The sequence below is a fragment of the Corythoichthys intestinalis genome, chromosome 4 (genome assembly GCF_030265065.1).
Source record: "Corythoichthys intestinalis isolate RoL2023-P3 chromosome 4, ASM3026506v1, whole genome shotgun sequence".
Lineage (NCBI taxonomy): Eukaryota > Metazoa > Chordata > Actinopteri > Syngnathiformes > Syngnathidae > Corythoichthys > Corythoichthys intestinalis.
The window spans coordinates 35895787-35911984 of record NC_080398.1 but is presented as its reverse complement, the minus strand read 5'-3'; the positions used below and the strand labels follow the sequence as shown (position 1 = coordinate 35911984).

Here is a 16198-nt window from a genome sequence, read left to right as displayed (position 1 = left end):
TGGCATATTTTATAGATGGTTTGAATTGCGATTAATTGCGATTATTTACGATTAAATAATTTTTAAGCTGTAATTAACTCGATTAAAAATTTTAATCGTTTGACAGCCCTAGTTACTTTACGTCAGAAACTCGTTCGGTATGCCTCCGTTCCGAACCGAGCATCCCATACCCCGTAACACATGTCAGTTTTTGCACAAAAAAGCTTTTGAATTCAATAAAGAAATGTATGTGAAAAAGACAACAACAGAAACTATATACATACAAGGGACGGAGTAATAAAAATCAAAACATTTTTTATGTGGCGACATATGACACTTCGCCCTTTTCCCGGGCTAGATGTTGGAGGTTTGTTGCCAAAGCAATTTTTCCTTCAGCGCCTTCTTTGCGCCCACATGAGAGTGAGCCAATTCCTTTGCTAGACCCACCAAGAAGTCCACCCGTCTCTCTTGCCTTCCGGTGCAGGCCTGATACAACACATATGTGTTCAGTGTTTCCATGTCAATCATATTGTAGAACATGGCGACTGGCCATCTCCGTGTTCCTCCGTGTTTGATAAAGCCAAGGGAGCTTATTTGCAAATATTCAAGATGCTAATTGCAGCTATTCAGAGTGAACCCCCCACCGTTCACACCTGAGCAGCGACTCCACAGGAGTGTGTAGGGGGGTTTGTCTGCTTGATTGCTTGTTTGACAAAGCCAAGTAGTCAGTTTAGGATCGGGGTCATTTGACTCCTTTCTGGTCTTTCCTTATAGCCCCCCCCCAAAAAACGGGACTTCCAGTGTTAGGTATTTGACACTCCGAAAAGTTTGTAATGGCCTATGAATGTTATAGAATAGTGACAACTGTTTTTAATTTTCTCTCCACAGTCAAGAGAAACCAACCTCCATCCTTTTGTCAATCCGCAAGTCCAGGTAATAAGACCTGTGAGCTCTGACCAACAACGAAGAAGAAGAAGAGGAGGAGCGGCCATCCCTTATTCTTCATGGGTTGAGACACATAATGTTGAACAATCTCCATCTTGCATCACAATGCATCGGCCAGAAGATTGAAAGATAACAAAAGACAAAGGAGGAAATAGTGGCCTGAAAACCAACAGGGACTATGCAGCTGAGTCTGGTGGCGCTGGCAATGGTCTTTTTCAGCACCATGAGTGACAGCTACGTTGGCAAGTCTTCAAAGACCAGAAAGCAGAGATGGGGTGAGTGACCAAAGACTTGGGAAAATTATCAATAGTAGAACAAAGACATGAGTAATCCAGGAAATACTGATTTACCTTCTTTACTCAAACAAAAGAAAAAATACACACTCCGGAATGCACTCAAGTACAAATATTGTTTATTATGTCTTATTTTGCCCCATTAGTGTTTGCTATATTGAGCCACTCACATGATTTGCTTTCAAATTTATTACTAGTGTTAATCTAATAACTTGGCACAACAAAAAAGCTCAGCAAATACTTCAATAATCTAATTTGTTCAACGTTATTAATTCGACACTGAGAAAAAAAAAAAATCTAGCTAGCATTAGCTCACACACCTGTCTTCATGTCACTACTGCTTTTGTCCACAAGCACAGCCAAACTCAACAAAAAAATGAAAGCTCCTTTGGGCTGCTTTAAAACCACATAAAAAAAATAAAAATGAAAATTGGAGAGAAAGGGATAAACCTCGGTTCACTACATTTCTCACAGTTTAATTAACGTTAACAGTAGAAAATACATACAGGAGGACACGTCTTTTCAAACTCACACAGTTTAATGTTATGCAAACTAGGGCTGCAGCTATTGAATATTTTAGTAATCGAGTAATCGACTGAAAATTCTATCGATTAATCGAGTAATCGGATAAAACATTTTTTTTAGGTAAAGAGCAATTATAAATATACATGAGAAAAAAGACATTTAATCCAATATTGAACAATTATCAGTCAATAAATGTCTTTATTTTCAATGTACATTGTTGAAAACAGCCATCAATTGTATCTAAGATGTGACTGGAAAAAAAAAATCACTGCTTTCACTCAAAAAACTTCTAGATCTTATAAAGAAAAACAAACATATTTATTACCTAAAAATGTAATTACGCTTGATAACACACATCACTTGAAAGCTACGTGTTTTTCCCACGTGTTTCAATTTAATTTCCATTTTTGTCAAGCTATTTTGAAGTTTTTTAGTTAGTCTAAACTGTAAGTACTGATAGGAGTTTGAGTTTTTGCAGTTTTCAAAATACAGTGCCCTCCATAATTATTGGCACCCCTGAAAAAGATGTGTTTTTTTTTTAGCTTCTAATATATATATATATATATATATAAATATATATATATATATTTTTTAATTCAAATAATATGGGACCTTAATGGAAAAAAGAGACAAATCCAACCTTCATTACAAGTGCATTCATTCAGTGGGGAAAAAAATCCCACATGAAGAAAAAAAAATTTGACGTCAAATAATGTGTGTTACAATTATTAGCACCCCTGGTGTTAATACTTTGTACAACCCCCTTTTGCCAACAAAACAAGGTCTGGGGACTGAGATGGCCTTGGTCTCATCTGACAAAAGCACACCGTCCCAGTTGAAGCCTCGGACCGTTTGTATTTTTGTGTGAACCCAAGATTGAGATTTTTGGCAACAAACACTCTAAGTGGGTCTGGCGTGCCATGAAAGATGCGGATGCTGAAAAGCACCTCATACTCACTGTGAAGTATGGGGGTGGGTCAGTGATGCTGCGGGGCTGTTTCGCTTCCAAAGGCCCTGGGAACCTTGTTAGGGTGCATGGCATCATGGATGCTTTGAAATACCAGGACATTTTAAATCAAAATCTGTTGCCCTCTGCCCGAAAGTTGAAGATGGGTCGTCACTGGGTCTTTCAGCAAGACAATGACCCTAAACATATGGCCAAATCTACACAGAAATGGTTCACCAGACACAAAATCAAGCTCCTCCCATGGCCATCTCAGTCCGCAGACCTTGTTTTGTTGGCAAAAGGGGGTTGTACAAAGTATTAACACCAGGGGTGCTAATAATTGTGACACACATTATTTGATGTCAAATAATTTTTTCTTTATGTGGGATTTTTTTCCTCACTGAATGAATGCACTTGTATTGCAGGTTGGATTTTTCTCTTTTTTTCCATTAAGGTCCCATATTACTTGAATTTTTTAAAAAAAGTATTAGAAGCTAGAAAACACATCTTTTTCAGGGGTGCCAATAATTATGGCGGGCACTGTAAATGTATGATACCTGCTGTATTGGAGCACATTAGGGACCAGAGCTACTTGGTGTTTTATTCAGCAATGACTACTGAGCTAAAACTGACAGTTAGCTTTATTATGTTTTAATTTTACACCCTCATCACTCTACAGCGCTGTGTTTTTACAAATTAATTAAAGCCTGTATGTAAAACACGTTAGCCACGCATCGACAGTGGTCATAATCAATAGAAACCTAGCCCTCCGAAGGGCTAACGTTACGTGAACGAGTGACAGTAACGTTATATTTATTAGCGATGAGAAGTCTACTGCTTAAAGGTGGCGGCTGTTTACTAACGCTGCCCAGACGCGGCCGAGTCTGTCATTTCGCATCTAGTCCTAAATGTATGCGATATCTATGAGACTCATCGGACACTACCTGCTCCCACACTAGCATCATGCGGGCGCAGTTTTTAGCAACGTTGGCGTAGTTTGTAGCGGCTGTCGGCTGTGGTAAGTTTAAAAAAAATTTTTTTTTATTGCTTCTTCCTCTACGCACGTGACGTCAGCATTAAACGTAGTCCGGACAAAACGTGATGCTTAGAGCTGGCAAAATTAAACGATTCCTCGAGGTGAATAAAATTACTCGGATCAGTATTTAAACTCGAGTTACTCGAGTTGCTTGAGTATTCGTTTCAGCTCTACTTCATGTAGACTTAATTTAACAAAGGAATCTGTTGAATTTCTAATGCTAACAGTTTAAAAACGATAATGGGCCTGTATGTATTTTTAACATTAGATTAACACTTTTTGAACACCAAAAGATGGTGGTATTTAGGGTGGCACAAGACTAACCACATTCACCACAAATTCCTCTTGGAGCAGCTGACATTAAACGATTCTATTAAAAAGTCCTTGGATAGCTCGTTTCTCAGAATCTGTCACTGTCGCCTTTATTGCTTCCTAGTTGTTGTCTGTCGATGCAGACTTTGCCCTCAGTTGATTTTGATTCACTTGCTTTACAAAAAAATTAAAAGCCTACATTGAAAAACTATGAAATTCAAAATGCAAAAATGATCAGGTTATGTTTAATGTTTAAATTCACCCCCAGTCGAAAAAAAAACATGTTACGTATATTAGGGCTGCAGCCAGGGCTGTCAACAGACTTGCAGGGGGCCGGGGACAAGAGACCATTATAGGGCCGAAACCCACCCCACCCCACCCCTGCCACCGGCTTGTCACGACAACATACGCAGTACTTTTAACTCTTTGCAAGCAATGACACTGTAAATTTTCAAATTATTTGAGATGGACAGTTCAATTTAACAGACCGTAATGTGATGTGACACAATATCAACAATTTCCATCTGTTGTCCCATGTAGGCTACAATACAATATAATTGAGAGTGCTATGCCTGCCTACTAAGCAACAAAACAGTATAACTAAACATCCTGTGCCTAACCCCTCCACATCCATGGAGTTATCAAGCCCTTAAACAGTGATGTGCCTAGATAATTTGATAGCAAAGTCATTTATAACATCGGTGAAATCCAAATTTTGAGCAAGCTCACGCTTAATGGAGAGCATGGCTAGGTTGTTAAGCCTGCCCTGTGATATGGTGGAGCGTAGGTAGGTTTACCTCTATGATCTTCATCTCTTTTTCTTTTTTCGTTTCTTTTCTGTGCACCTGATTTATGACAACTCGCCATATTTTTATGTTATGTTATGTTATGTTAATAACAATGGAAGATTTTAACTTCCCGCTTCAGGGCATGCACTTAGTGTAGCCTTGAGTGCGCCAAAGCAGGGTCAAACTATTCTCTGCTAAGACAGAGGAGTTGGGGGGGTTGTTGTACAAAAAAAAGGAAAAATAAATATTTGAAATGTTAAAGTTTTTAAGTAGTATATTTTCGAGTAGAACAAAATATTTAATCAGACAATGATTTGAATTAAAAAGAAATATGTGAACGTTAAGTAAAATAAATTAAGGGTCCTTCAGGGGCCGCTATGGTCCTGAGGCCCAGGACAACATACCCGGTTGCCCCCCGGTTGCCCCCCCCCGTCGACGGGCTTGGCTGCAGCTATCGATTATTTTAGTAGTCCATTAATTTCGAATAACCGAGTATTCAGATTAAGATTAATATACCTATAAACTAAATTACGAATGCATTAAAAAACATTAGCTCATACAAAAAGCTACCTTATGTTAGATTTAACAGGGAGCATCTGGACTCAGCCATGTTAAATGAGTTATGTTATATTCACTGCTGCCAATAGAGGGCAGTGCATCCACACAAATCATTAAAACTAAATGGCAACACTTTCAAAACAAACCATTACAACGCCACTCTAATTAAAGAAATATTCAAGGCAGCAAAATTTGTTTCTAAGCTTTTTTCTAATCAAAATACTCGAGTTAATCGAGTAATATCTAATGTAATCATATCTAGATTTAGGCAATTAAGTTATAATGATAAAAATTTTCTAAACCTAATTGTTTGTAAATCTGGGCGTTCTTGAACTGATTTACCTTTTTTATCATTTCTTTTCATGCTTTTAAGTTAAAAACTTCCTTCAGGTTCACATCTGACATTGCTCTGATGGTCATTGTCACCCATATGTTCCGCCAACGTGAGTCAGCATTCGAGACAAAAGGCAACTTCCAGACGCTGACGTTCGCGTCAAAGGTCAAACCTCACGACAATTAATCTGGGAACGAGATCACAAAGTTCTCCCCTTGATGTATTTGTCTCTTCGGCCTGATGATAAGACAGACGTAACGTGACAGTTCAAAAGCGAAGATTCTCTTCAAAGGGTTTTCAGGACCCGACTCCAACGCCAGGCCACCGATATGCACGTCTTTTACATGGGAACGCATTATGCGTGCCGACAAAGCAGTAAAACGTTCATCGCTGCGTTTTTGTGTTGTCCTCTTTGAATAAATTTGCCATTAACAATTAAGTCACTTAAGTCTTGATCACAGACTAGCTCTTTATTTGTTTATGTAAATTGACAAATGTCTGTTACTCCGGCAACACAATGAGATTCCTTTGCGCTTGGGCGGATGTGACCGCAACTTTTTTTAGACAGATGTTTACCATATTTTTTATTTGTGAATGAACATGCAGTGGGGCAAATAAGTTTTTAGTCAACCACTAATTGTGCAAGTTCTCCCACTTGAAAATATTAGAGAGGCCTGTAATTGTCAAAATGGGTAAACCTCAACCATGAGAGACAGAATGTGGGGAAAAAAACCCAGAAAAACACATTGTTTGATTTTTAAAGAATTTATTTGCAAATCATGGTGGAAGTAAGTATTTGGTCAATAACTCCCTCCACAGATTTTCTCAAGGGTTGAGAGCTGGAGACTGGGTAGGCCACTCCAGGACCTTGAAATGCTTCTTACGAAGCCACTCCTTTGTTGCTCTGTCTGTGTGTTTGGGATCATTGTCATGCTGAAAGACCCAGCCATGTCTCATCTTCAATGCCCTTGCTGATGGAAGGAGATTTTCACTCAAAATCTCTCGATACATGGCCCCATTCATTCTTTCCTTTACACAGATCAGTCGTCCTGGTCCCTTTGCAGAAAAACAGCCCCAAAGCAGGATGTTTCCTCCCCCATGCTTCACAGTGAGTATGGTGTTCTTCGGATGCAATTCAGTAATCTTTCTCCTCCAAACACGACAACCTGTGTTTCTTCCAAAAAGTTCTATTTTGTTTTCATCTGACCATAACACATTCTCCCAGTCCTCTTCTGGATCATCCAAATGCTCTCTAGCGAACCGCAGACGGGCCTGGACGTGTACTTTCTTCAGCAGGGGGACACGTCTGGCAGTGCAGGATTGGAGTCGCTGGCGGCGCATTGTGTTACTGATAGTAGCCTTTGTTACTGCGGTCCCAGCTCTCTGTAGGTCATTCACTAGGCCCCCTTGTGGTTCTGGGATTTTTGCTCACCGCTCTTGTTTTCATTTTGATGCCACGGGGAGAGATCTTGCATGGAGCCCCAGATCGAGGGAGATTATCAGTGGTCTTGTATGTCTTCCATTTTCTAACAATTGCTCCCACAGTTGATTTCTTTACACCAAGCGTTTTACCTATTGCAGATTCAGTCTTCCCAGCCTGGTGCAGGTCTACAATTTTGTCTCTGGTGTCTTGGTGGTCTTGGCCATAGTGGAGTTTGGAGTGTGACTGACTGAGGTTGTGGACAGATGTCTTTTATACCGATAATGAGTTAAAACAGGTGCCATTAATACAGGTAACGAGTGGAGCCTTGTTAGACCTTGTTAGAAGAAGTTAGACCTCTTTGACAGCCAGAAATCTTGCTTGTTTGTAGGTGACCAAATACTTCTTTTCCACTCTAATTTGGAAATAAATTCTTTAAAAATCAAACAATGTGATTTTCTGTTTTCTTTTTTCACATTCTGTCTTCCATGGTTGAGGTTTACCCATGTTGACAATTAGAGGCCTCTCTAATCTTTTCAAGTAGGAGAACTTGCACAATTGGTGGTTGACTAAATACTTATTTGCCCCAATGTAAATATAACGACAAGGTTTTCCAATAAACATTCTGTGATAAAAAAAAAAAAAAAAAAAAAGAGAGAACAACTTCAACTGAAGTTATGGAAAAAGTGCCTATAATGCACCACTATATTTACTGTTGAAATCAAAATAATGCAAACACCAGTTTTTGGGGATAAAGTGCCAGTATGGCACTGCCATATCACAGATGGCTCACAAAGTGCTTCTGGATCAAAATAACAACAAAGGCACAAAGTTTCAGTAAATTGAATAAAGTATGTAATGAGTTTATAATTCAGTCTTTTTCAAAAATTTATTGTTCATTTAATTTTTGCACCATTAATGCCAACGCTAACGCGAAGATTAAGCCTCGTGAAAAATTCTGATCTTCTCCTTTAAATTCAATTATCAGAAGGGCAATCAAATGCGATGACATTTTTCTGTTGTCATTCTTATGTTGTGGCAGCAAAGGGAGAAACATTGGTAAAAAGTAACTGATAAATTACTTAGTTACTTTTGATAACAAAGTAATCAGTAAAGTAGATTATTGTTTTGAGGCGTAATAAGAAATCAGTAATTAAATTACTTTTTCAAGTAATCTGTGACAACAATGGTTATAACCTGTTATTTTAGCAAATTGGAAAGTATAAGATCTTTTTTCATGTCATGTGATGAAACTCATTCATTGCTCTTTTTTGTCAGTGAGCAGCGAAGGCACGCTGTCGTGCCCCAAAGGCTGCGAGCGATGCTCAGAGGACAATGGTTGCACCAAGTGCAAGGCCAAACTCTTCATCTACTTGGAGCGTAATGACATTCGTCAAGTGGGCGTGTGCCTGGCATCCTGCCCTATGGGATACTTCGGCATGAGGAACCCGGAAGGCAACAACAGATGTACCCGTGAGTCCAATTCATTCCATCTGTTAATTTTTTTTCTCAAATGTCAATTTGTTATTGTAAAGAAAAAAATCTCAGTGTATCTATTTACAGAAAAAAAGTTGGTTTTGTGAGGGCGGAATTCCCAAACTTTGTAGCCAGCAGTTGAGTGTGCTGCTAATTGGCTATTGTTTACCTCTTGGAAGCAAATTCTCTTGCAAAAGTTAAAGCATGCATTGTTGTCTGTGTTTTTTTCTTTTCTTTTTTTTGTGGTGGGGGGGAGGTGTCTGTCTATTCCATGTGGCCTTCATTTAAAAGGCAAATGCCAAAGAAAGCCGCAATCCATGTTTATGTTGTCGCGTTTACACTTGTTTTATTTGTTTTTTGAAAGGTTACTAAGTGTGCTATAATGATTGTTTTATTCTTTTTACTTTAACTATTGACTGCGCCAGAAGTCCAATCCATTAGAAGTGGGCTGCCAGGCCACTTTCCCCATTCACATGGATTGTGCGTTACTAGTGATAAACTCTTTAAAATTGAGAGCAGAAGGACGAAAACAGCCCCATGATTGGACGTCTATCACCGTCAATGGCAGTCAATGAGTTAACTTACCCTCTTGTAAATGGTTAACTTTAGGAAATACTTTATCTTTCTTTAAAGTGCCTATGACAGTACAAAAAAAATTGAATCATATTTTGAGACGATTCAACTAGACCTACAATTTGGCAAAGCGCAGATGACGAGAAATGAGTCTTTTAATCTGCCCGTTTAGCCCCGTCTGTCATTATAGCGCTCTGGAGGATGACGTTGGCAGGGTCACGATTTCATTTGATTTAGAATTCAGCCCATTGAGGTGGAAGATTCAGAACGAGGAAAATGTGATGCGAGAGAGCAGCAAAATGTCATTGTTTCAATCTCTCTACTCCAATATTTTTACAGGATATTCTTTTTATCCAAGTATTTTTCCCCAATCGCTAAATAAACGGTATGACCATCACAAATAACAGTGTTGTGCTAAATGGAATATAAAATATTAAAAATGCATTTATTCAGTATGACAGGGCAAAATTACTGCATAAAGGTCAAAACTGCCTATTTATTATATTGTCGACAATATCGCCGGACCCGCACTGGCGCAGCTCCAACGACCCGGGTCAGCGAGACCCTCACAACCAAACAAAAGGGACAAACTCTGCGTGTTCACCTTAGTCTTAACCTCTTGTACTGACTCGATTTTGAAAGCTGGAAGAAGGCTTCGAAACACAAGTTGACAATTTATCCGGGTCGACAGTGATCGAACAGCAAGGCGAAACAGACTCAGGAAAGGAGGCAGACTCGTTCCAAGGTCACCATATCACAAGTCAACAAAAAGTTCCCGAGAAAAATGACAACGATTAATAAAACATTCAGTCTTTTTGAAGGCTCTCGCGGGGCGGGCTGTGGGCAGAAGAAGGGTGTGTTTGGGCATTGTTTAGTATTATTGTCTGTTTGTGGATTGGACAGGAGGATTCGGGAGTTACTGTTGTCAGGGCAACGAGGTTTGTGGGTTTTGCCACCTCAGCGCCACGTGAGAGCTGAGAGTTCACTTCTCGGTCGCTGGTTCCTCCTTATCAGATGTTCCTTGTTGAGACAAGATGTCCCGCCATTTGTTCTGGACTGTCCGGAAGAACTGATTGCATGAGTTGGTGGTGCAGACGTGGGCTTGTTGATGTCTTGCCTTGTCAGCGTCAATCCTGCTCAGTCAGTTGCATGATGCACGTGTTGGGCTTCCGTGATAAGAAGGCGTCATGTATCTCTTTAAGCCTCATTTCAGATATACCGTATTGGCCTGAATATAAGACGGCCCTGATTATAAGACGACCCCCTCTTTTTCAAGACAAGTTTGAAAAACAGACTTTTTGAACACCAAATTTTTTATACAGAAAATAATTACAGTACATCTGAAACAAATGATTATAACAATATATTTGAGACAATAAGGATGTTATTTTGCCTTATTCAAATCTTAGTATCTGAAAATTTAAATATGTAAACAAAAGTGCAATCACATTCGTAAATGAATGGCTTCTGGTTTTTAAATGTAAATAAACCAATCTGTTGTGATAAAACAACAAAATTGCAATAACTGCATTAACCATCAAAGTGAGGTCTAACTGTAACTGTAGTCTTGAAACAAATCTGAATAAGGAAAAACATTGCAATAAAATAATGCAAATTGGTTAAACTTGAGAGGAGCTGAGATCTGTCATGACAGAACATTACTCCTCAAGTTCAGCATTTGCTTCAATAATATCTGGCGCCATCTAGCGTCGTGAATGGGTATGTCTAGACCCAGAATATAAGACGACTCCCACTTTTTCAGTCTTATTTAAATGCAAAAAACACAGTCTTATATTTGGGCTAATACGGTATTCTGCTTGTTTTCCTTGAACTATGATATAAATGCTATTTATTTTATATTGGGTGTGTTAGAGTAATACAAACAGTCAAACAGTAAATACGAGAAAAGATCCTATTCCCTGAGTGATTATATTAAGTGTGTTAGAGTAATACAAACAGTTAGCCAGTGCCTACGAGAAAAAGTAGTATTCCCCTCAATCACTTAAATATGTCTACCAAATTTTATTCTGATCTGGCCATGAATAATGCACGGTTAGCGACTTTAGCTTGTGTCCTTCCCAAAAAAAAAAGAAGAACAACAGCGACATTTTATGGTTGATATGTGAACAAACCTGTCCCGGGCTCTATACCCTTGAAGTAAACTGCACGGTATCATTGATAAAGGCAATATAAGTTTGCAATTAATCAATGTGATTAATCAGCCCTGGGACAAAAACTTAAAAATCAGGCCCAGAGAATCGATTTGATTTGACGCTAAATGAGAGATGACATGGGGTGCTCACTTTCACATGGGAAGAAGTTCATCATTCATTTAAACAAATGTTGTTCTTTTAAACACTGAGCTGTGTTTAGATCCTGTGTCATTCTGGCCACGAGCCACACGCAGCCGAGTCAGTCTTCTTTAAACTCATTGCAAAAACACAAACAATACCTCAAAAGTGCCAGTTGGCATGAAGGGCAAGGATTCCCAACTCTTTATGTGCTCTTTTCCTGGAAAGCCGCATTCCGACGCCAGCTTATGTGAGAAAGTACCACTCGTCTGTGTCATCTGGTGTTTTTAATTATGCGCTTTTTCAACACTTTGTTTGTTGGAGAAACATTTTCATCTATGCCGTTAAACAATAATCTACAGTGTCTATGAAAAGTCATTTTTTTCCATGGAGTACAGTTAAATATGGGCTTTTAATTCCTACAAGTGGGGCAAATAAGTATTTAGTCAACCACCAATTGTGCAAGTTCTCCTACTTGAAAAGATTAGAGAGGCCTGTAATTATCAACATGAGTAAACATCAACCATGAGAGACAGAATGTGGGGGAAAAAAAAAAAAAAACAGAAAATCACATTGTTTGATTTTTAAAGAATGTATTTCCGAATCAGAGTGGAAAATAAGCATTTGGTCAAACAAGCAAGATTTCTGGCTGTCAAAGAGGTCTAACTTCTTCTAACGAGGTCTAACGAGGCTCCACTCGTTACCTGTATTAATGGCACCTGTTTTAACTCATTATCGGTATAAAAGACACCAGTCCACAAGATCAGTCAGTCACACTCCAAACTCCACTATGGCCTAGATCAAAGAGCTGTCGAAGGACACCAGAGACAAAATTGTACACCTGCACCAGGCTGGGAAGACTGAATCTGCAATAGGTAAAACGCTTGGCGTAAAGAAATCAATTGTGGGAGCAATTATTAGAAAATGGAAGACATACAAGACCACTGATAATCTCCCTCAATCTGGGGCTCCATGCAAGATCTCACCCCGTGGCATCAAAATGATAACAAGAACGGTGAGCAAAAATCCCAGAACCACATGGGGGGACCTAGTGAATGACCTACAGAGAGCTAGGACCACAGTAACAAAGGCCACTATCAGTAACACAATGCGCCGCCAGGGACTCAAATCCTGCACTGCCAGACGTGTCCCCCTGCTGAAGCCAGTACACATCCAGGCCCGTCTGCCGTTCGCTAGAGAGCATTTGGATGATCCAGAAGAGGACTGGGAGAATGTGTTATGGTCAGATGAAACCAAAATAGAACTTTTTGGTAGAAACACAGGTTCTCGTGTTTGGAGGAGAAAGAATACTGAATTGCATCCGAAGAACACCATACCCACTGTGAAGCGTGGCGATGGAAACATCATGCTTTGGGGCTGTTTTTTTTTCAAAGGGACCAGGACGACTTATGTGTAAAGGAAAGAATGAATGGGGCTATTTATCGAGAGATTTTGAGTGAAAATCTCCTTCCATCAGCAAGGGCATTGAAGATGAGACGTGGCTGGGTCTTTCAGAATGACAATGATCCCAAACACACAGCCAGGGCAACAAAGGAGTGGCTTTGTAAGAAGCATTTCAAGGTCCTGGAGTGGCCTAGCCAGTCTCCAGATCTCAACCCCATATAAAATCTGTGGAGGGAGTTGAAAGTCCGTGTTGCCCAATGACAGCCCCAAAACATCACTGCTCTAGAGGAGATCTGCATGGAGGAATAGGCCAAAATACCAGCAACAGTGTGTGAAAAGCTTGTGAAGAGCTACAGAAAATGTTTGGCCTCCGTTATTGCCAACAAAAGGTACATAACAAAGTATTGAGATGAACTTTTGGTATTGACCAACGACTTATTTTCCACCATGATTTGCAAATATATTCTTTAAAAATCAAACAATGTGATTTTCTGTTTTTTTTTCACATTCTGTCTCTCATGGTTGAGATTTACCCATGTTGACAATTACAGGCCTCTCTAATATTTTCAAGTGGGAGAACTTGCACAATTAGTGGTTGATACTTATTTGCCACACTGTATGTGTGTATGTGTGTATGTGTAACTGCTAAATCATTGAAATATCTCATTCTCTGTGTTCCAGAATGTAAAATAGACAACTGTGATGCGTGTTTCTACCGCAACTTTTGCACTAAATGCAAGGAGGGCTTGTATTCACACAGCGGACGATGCTACGTCAGCTGCCCTCCCGGCAAGCACACTGCCAACGACACAATGGAGTGTATAGGTGAGTCACCAGGATCAGTCTTTGTAAAAACAAAAATGTACCTTGACTTAAGAGCCCCAAAATATGAGTTTTTGAAGTTTAGCAGCGTCGCTTCGTTGATTTTGTTTTGCTTTGAACTGTGTAAACCTTTGCAACTAGCGAATTTATGTTTAAATTTCCTGTTTTTAGCGCAGAAATCTTTTTCAAAATGTCTTTTTCTAAGAAAAGTTCAGTTGAATTTGAAAATGAAATGCAACGGAACAGTTCGTACAGTTATCCCTCACTTATCGCTGTTAATGGGTACCAGAACCGACTGCATAAAGTGAAAGAAGTGTCACCCCCCCCGCTCCTTTTTTTAAACATTTTTTTTAATTGTATATATGGAATATCAATAAGTGTATACAAAACCCTGTAAATGCATGTTATTGATGGAACATTAAAGAATAGCTTGAAATGTAACTAACATAAACCAACATAAAATAATGCATAAATAATAAGGGTGTAACGGTACATGTATTTGTATTGAACCGTTTCGGTACGTGGTGCTCGGTTCGTACCGAACGTGTTTCTGATGTAATGTAACCCTTACTTTTCGAGGCTGTGAGTCAATCGGGTTACAGTTTATTTGTGTAGATTATATTTCTCCTTCTTCTCTACTATAATGAGGACCAACATGGTAGGACAGTATAACCCAGAAACGTCAACGGCGCGACAACGTGGCCGGCGCGAGAACGCAGTGAAACGCGGGTGTTAAAGTCAATCAGCCAATGCACACCAGTCGCAGTGCGGCCGAGTGTTAGACGCGTCCCATAAGCGGCTCAACACAACGCACGCGAAAAGAACGGCAGAGTTTATTATTTGACGCGAGACGCGACCCTCCTGCGTCAATACTACTACCGGTAGCTAGGATCGGGCAGACCGGAAGTCACTCTTGTAAAAATACGGTGGATCCGGTCGATTTTCAAACTAATATGCAATCATAACCAACTTTTTGAGTCCATCAGATCTCTGATCTGAGGGGTAGATCGGGGCACAGTTGACTTGTCTTTGTTGATTTACTGCTGTCTTCTCTGCTATAATAATAACCAACATGTTCAATACAAAACCCTCCTACCACAACAAAACAAGTAGGAACTAATATTCACATAGGAACTAAAGTTATGCAACATAAAATATACAATATAAATGAATCATACATCTCATTTGTAAAATATAAACACATAATAAAATAAATAATAGCCCATTTAAATAAAATAAATTGAAATGAGCTAAAACACCTGTAAATAAATAATAAGATTAATACACAGATCCTGCTTACACAATTAAATTTTATCAATTTCCGTGTGGCGCTTTAACGTGAGAAAATCCACCAATAAAGCTTTTAAAAACCGTTCATAACAAAAAAAATATGATTCATTGAGGCATTTCATTTGTAAAATACATGTTAAAATCTTTGTCATTGGGATTGCTCTTCCCTTTAGCACAGGACTTCTTTTTTCTTCTTTCTTTCAGAAAGAAAAATACGCGGGGTCTGAAAGGCAAATTGTTGTTGGATTATCTTTAAATACCCGCTACTTTTTGAGCAGAATTCTAGCTTTGTATTATAGGCTAATGTTCCTATTGTTGAAAGCACAAAGGTGTGTAATAAACAACTAGCACATTTATATTTTGCATTTTGTTTTCTTACTGTACCGAAAATGAACTGAGCCGTGACCTCAAAACCGAGGCACGTACCGAACCGAGATTTTTGTGTACCGTTACACCCCTAATAAATAATATAAATAGTACGTACTGTACATTCTCTCACTCTCTTAAATGGTTTGTGGTTGTGTGTGTAAGTGTACATACATACGTACTAGGGGTGTGGCAAAATATCGAAATGGTGATATATCGTGATACTTTGTATCCCAAAAGGTTATTGATATGCTCCTCGCAAGAATCGAGATATCGTTTTAAAAAGGTGTCAATGTCTAAAAAAATAAATAAAAATGAAGCATCAAGTTGCTACCAAAATCTTTCACCTTAATAGTGTCTCGGTTAACTCAAAGGCTTATATTCGGGCCAGTGCTGTAATTTGAATGGCAATTCACTCAGACATTAGCTTGCTATATCTTAGGTATATTGGTTTTAAATTTGAAAGGGTTCAGTTGTACACACATGTGTAACTCGTGGGCAGAGGCGTAGCAAGAGTCCCAGGGGGCCCCAGGCAACAAGCAACATGGGGCCCTTTGAGCGTGTGCAAGTGAGGGGGACAGTTGGACTTGGAGCAATAGCATATTTAATAAAAGTATAATAACGCCTCAGTCTCAGAGTGCTTTTTAGGACACTCAGAGTGGCCGGTTTCTACTACATTAGGACATAAAACTACAGTAACATAGTACACTCACCGCTGTCTTGCTTCCTTTTCTCCTCTTCTGCTTTTTTTCCTTTCTTTTTTCATTTCCAGACGGATAACTTCTCTTTATTTTGCCAATTAAAAAAAGGCCCGATCGCCACCCACTCTCGATCTGAGTC

General features: G+C 39.2%; 1 protein-coding gene and 1 long non-coding RNA gene across 4 annotated transcripts in view; one reads left to right on the top strand and one right to left on the bottom strand.

The window, feature by feature from the left end:
* The window catches only part of LOC130914425 (uncharacterized), a 118795-nt gene that overhangs the window by 88516 nt on the left and 14081 nt on the right, over positions 1 to 16198 (bottom strand). The gene's annotated exons all lie outside the window — the stretch shown is intronic.
* The window catches only part of rspo1 (R-spondin 1), a 55600-nt gene that overhangs the window by 26092 nt on the left and 13310 nt on the right, over positions 1 to 16198 (top strand). For both annotated transcript variants that reach the window (XM_057833595.1, XM_057833596.1), the window contains exons 2-4: positions 868 to 1199; positions 8415 to 8609; positions 13562 to 13705. In XM_057833595.1, the coding sequence (XP_057689578.1) occupies positions 1103 to 1199; positions 8415 to 8609; positions 13562 to 13705 (436 nt within the window). In that variant the 5' untranslated portion in view covers positions 868 to 1102. The remainder of the gene's footprint in view (positions 1 to 867; positions 1200 to 8414; positions 8610 to 13561; positions 13706 to 16198) is intronic.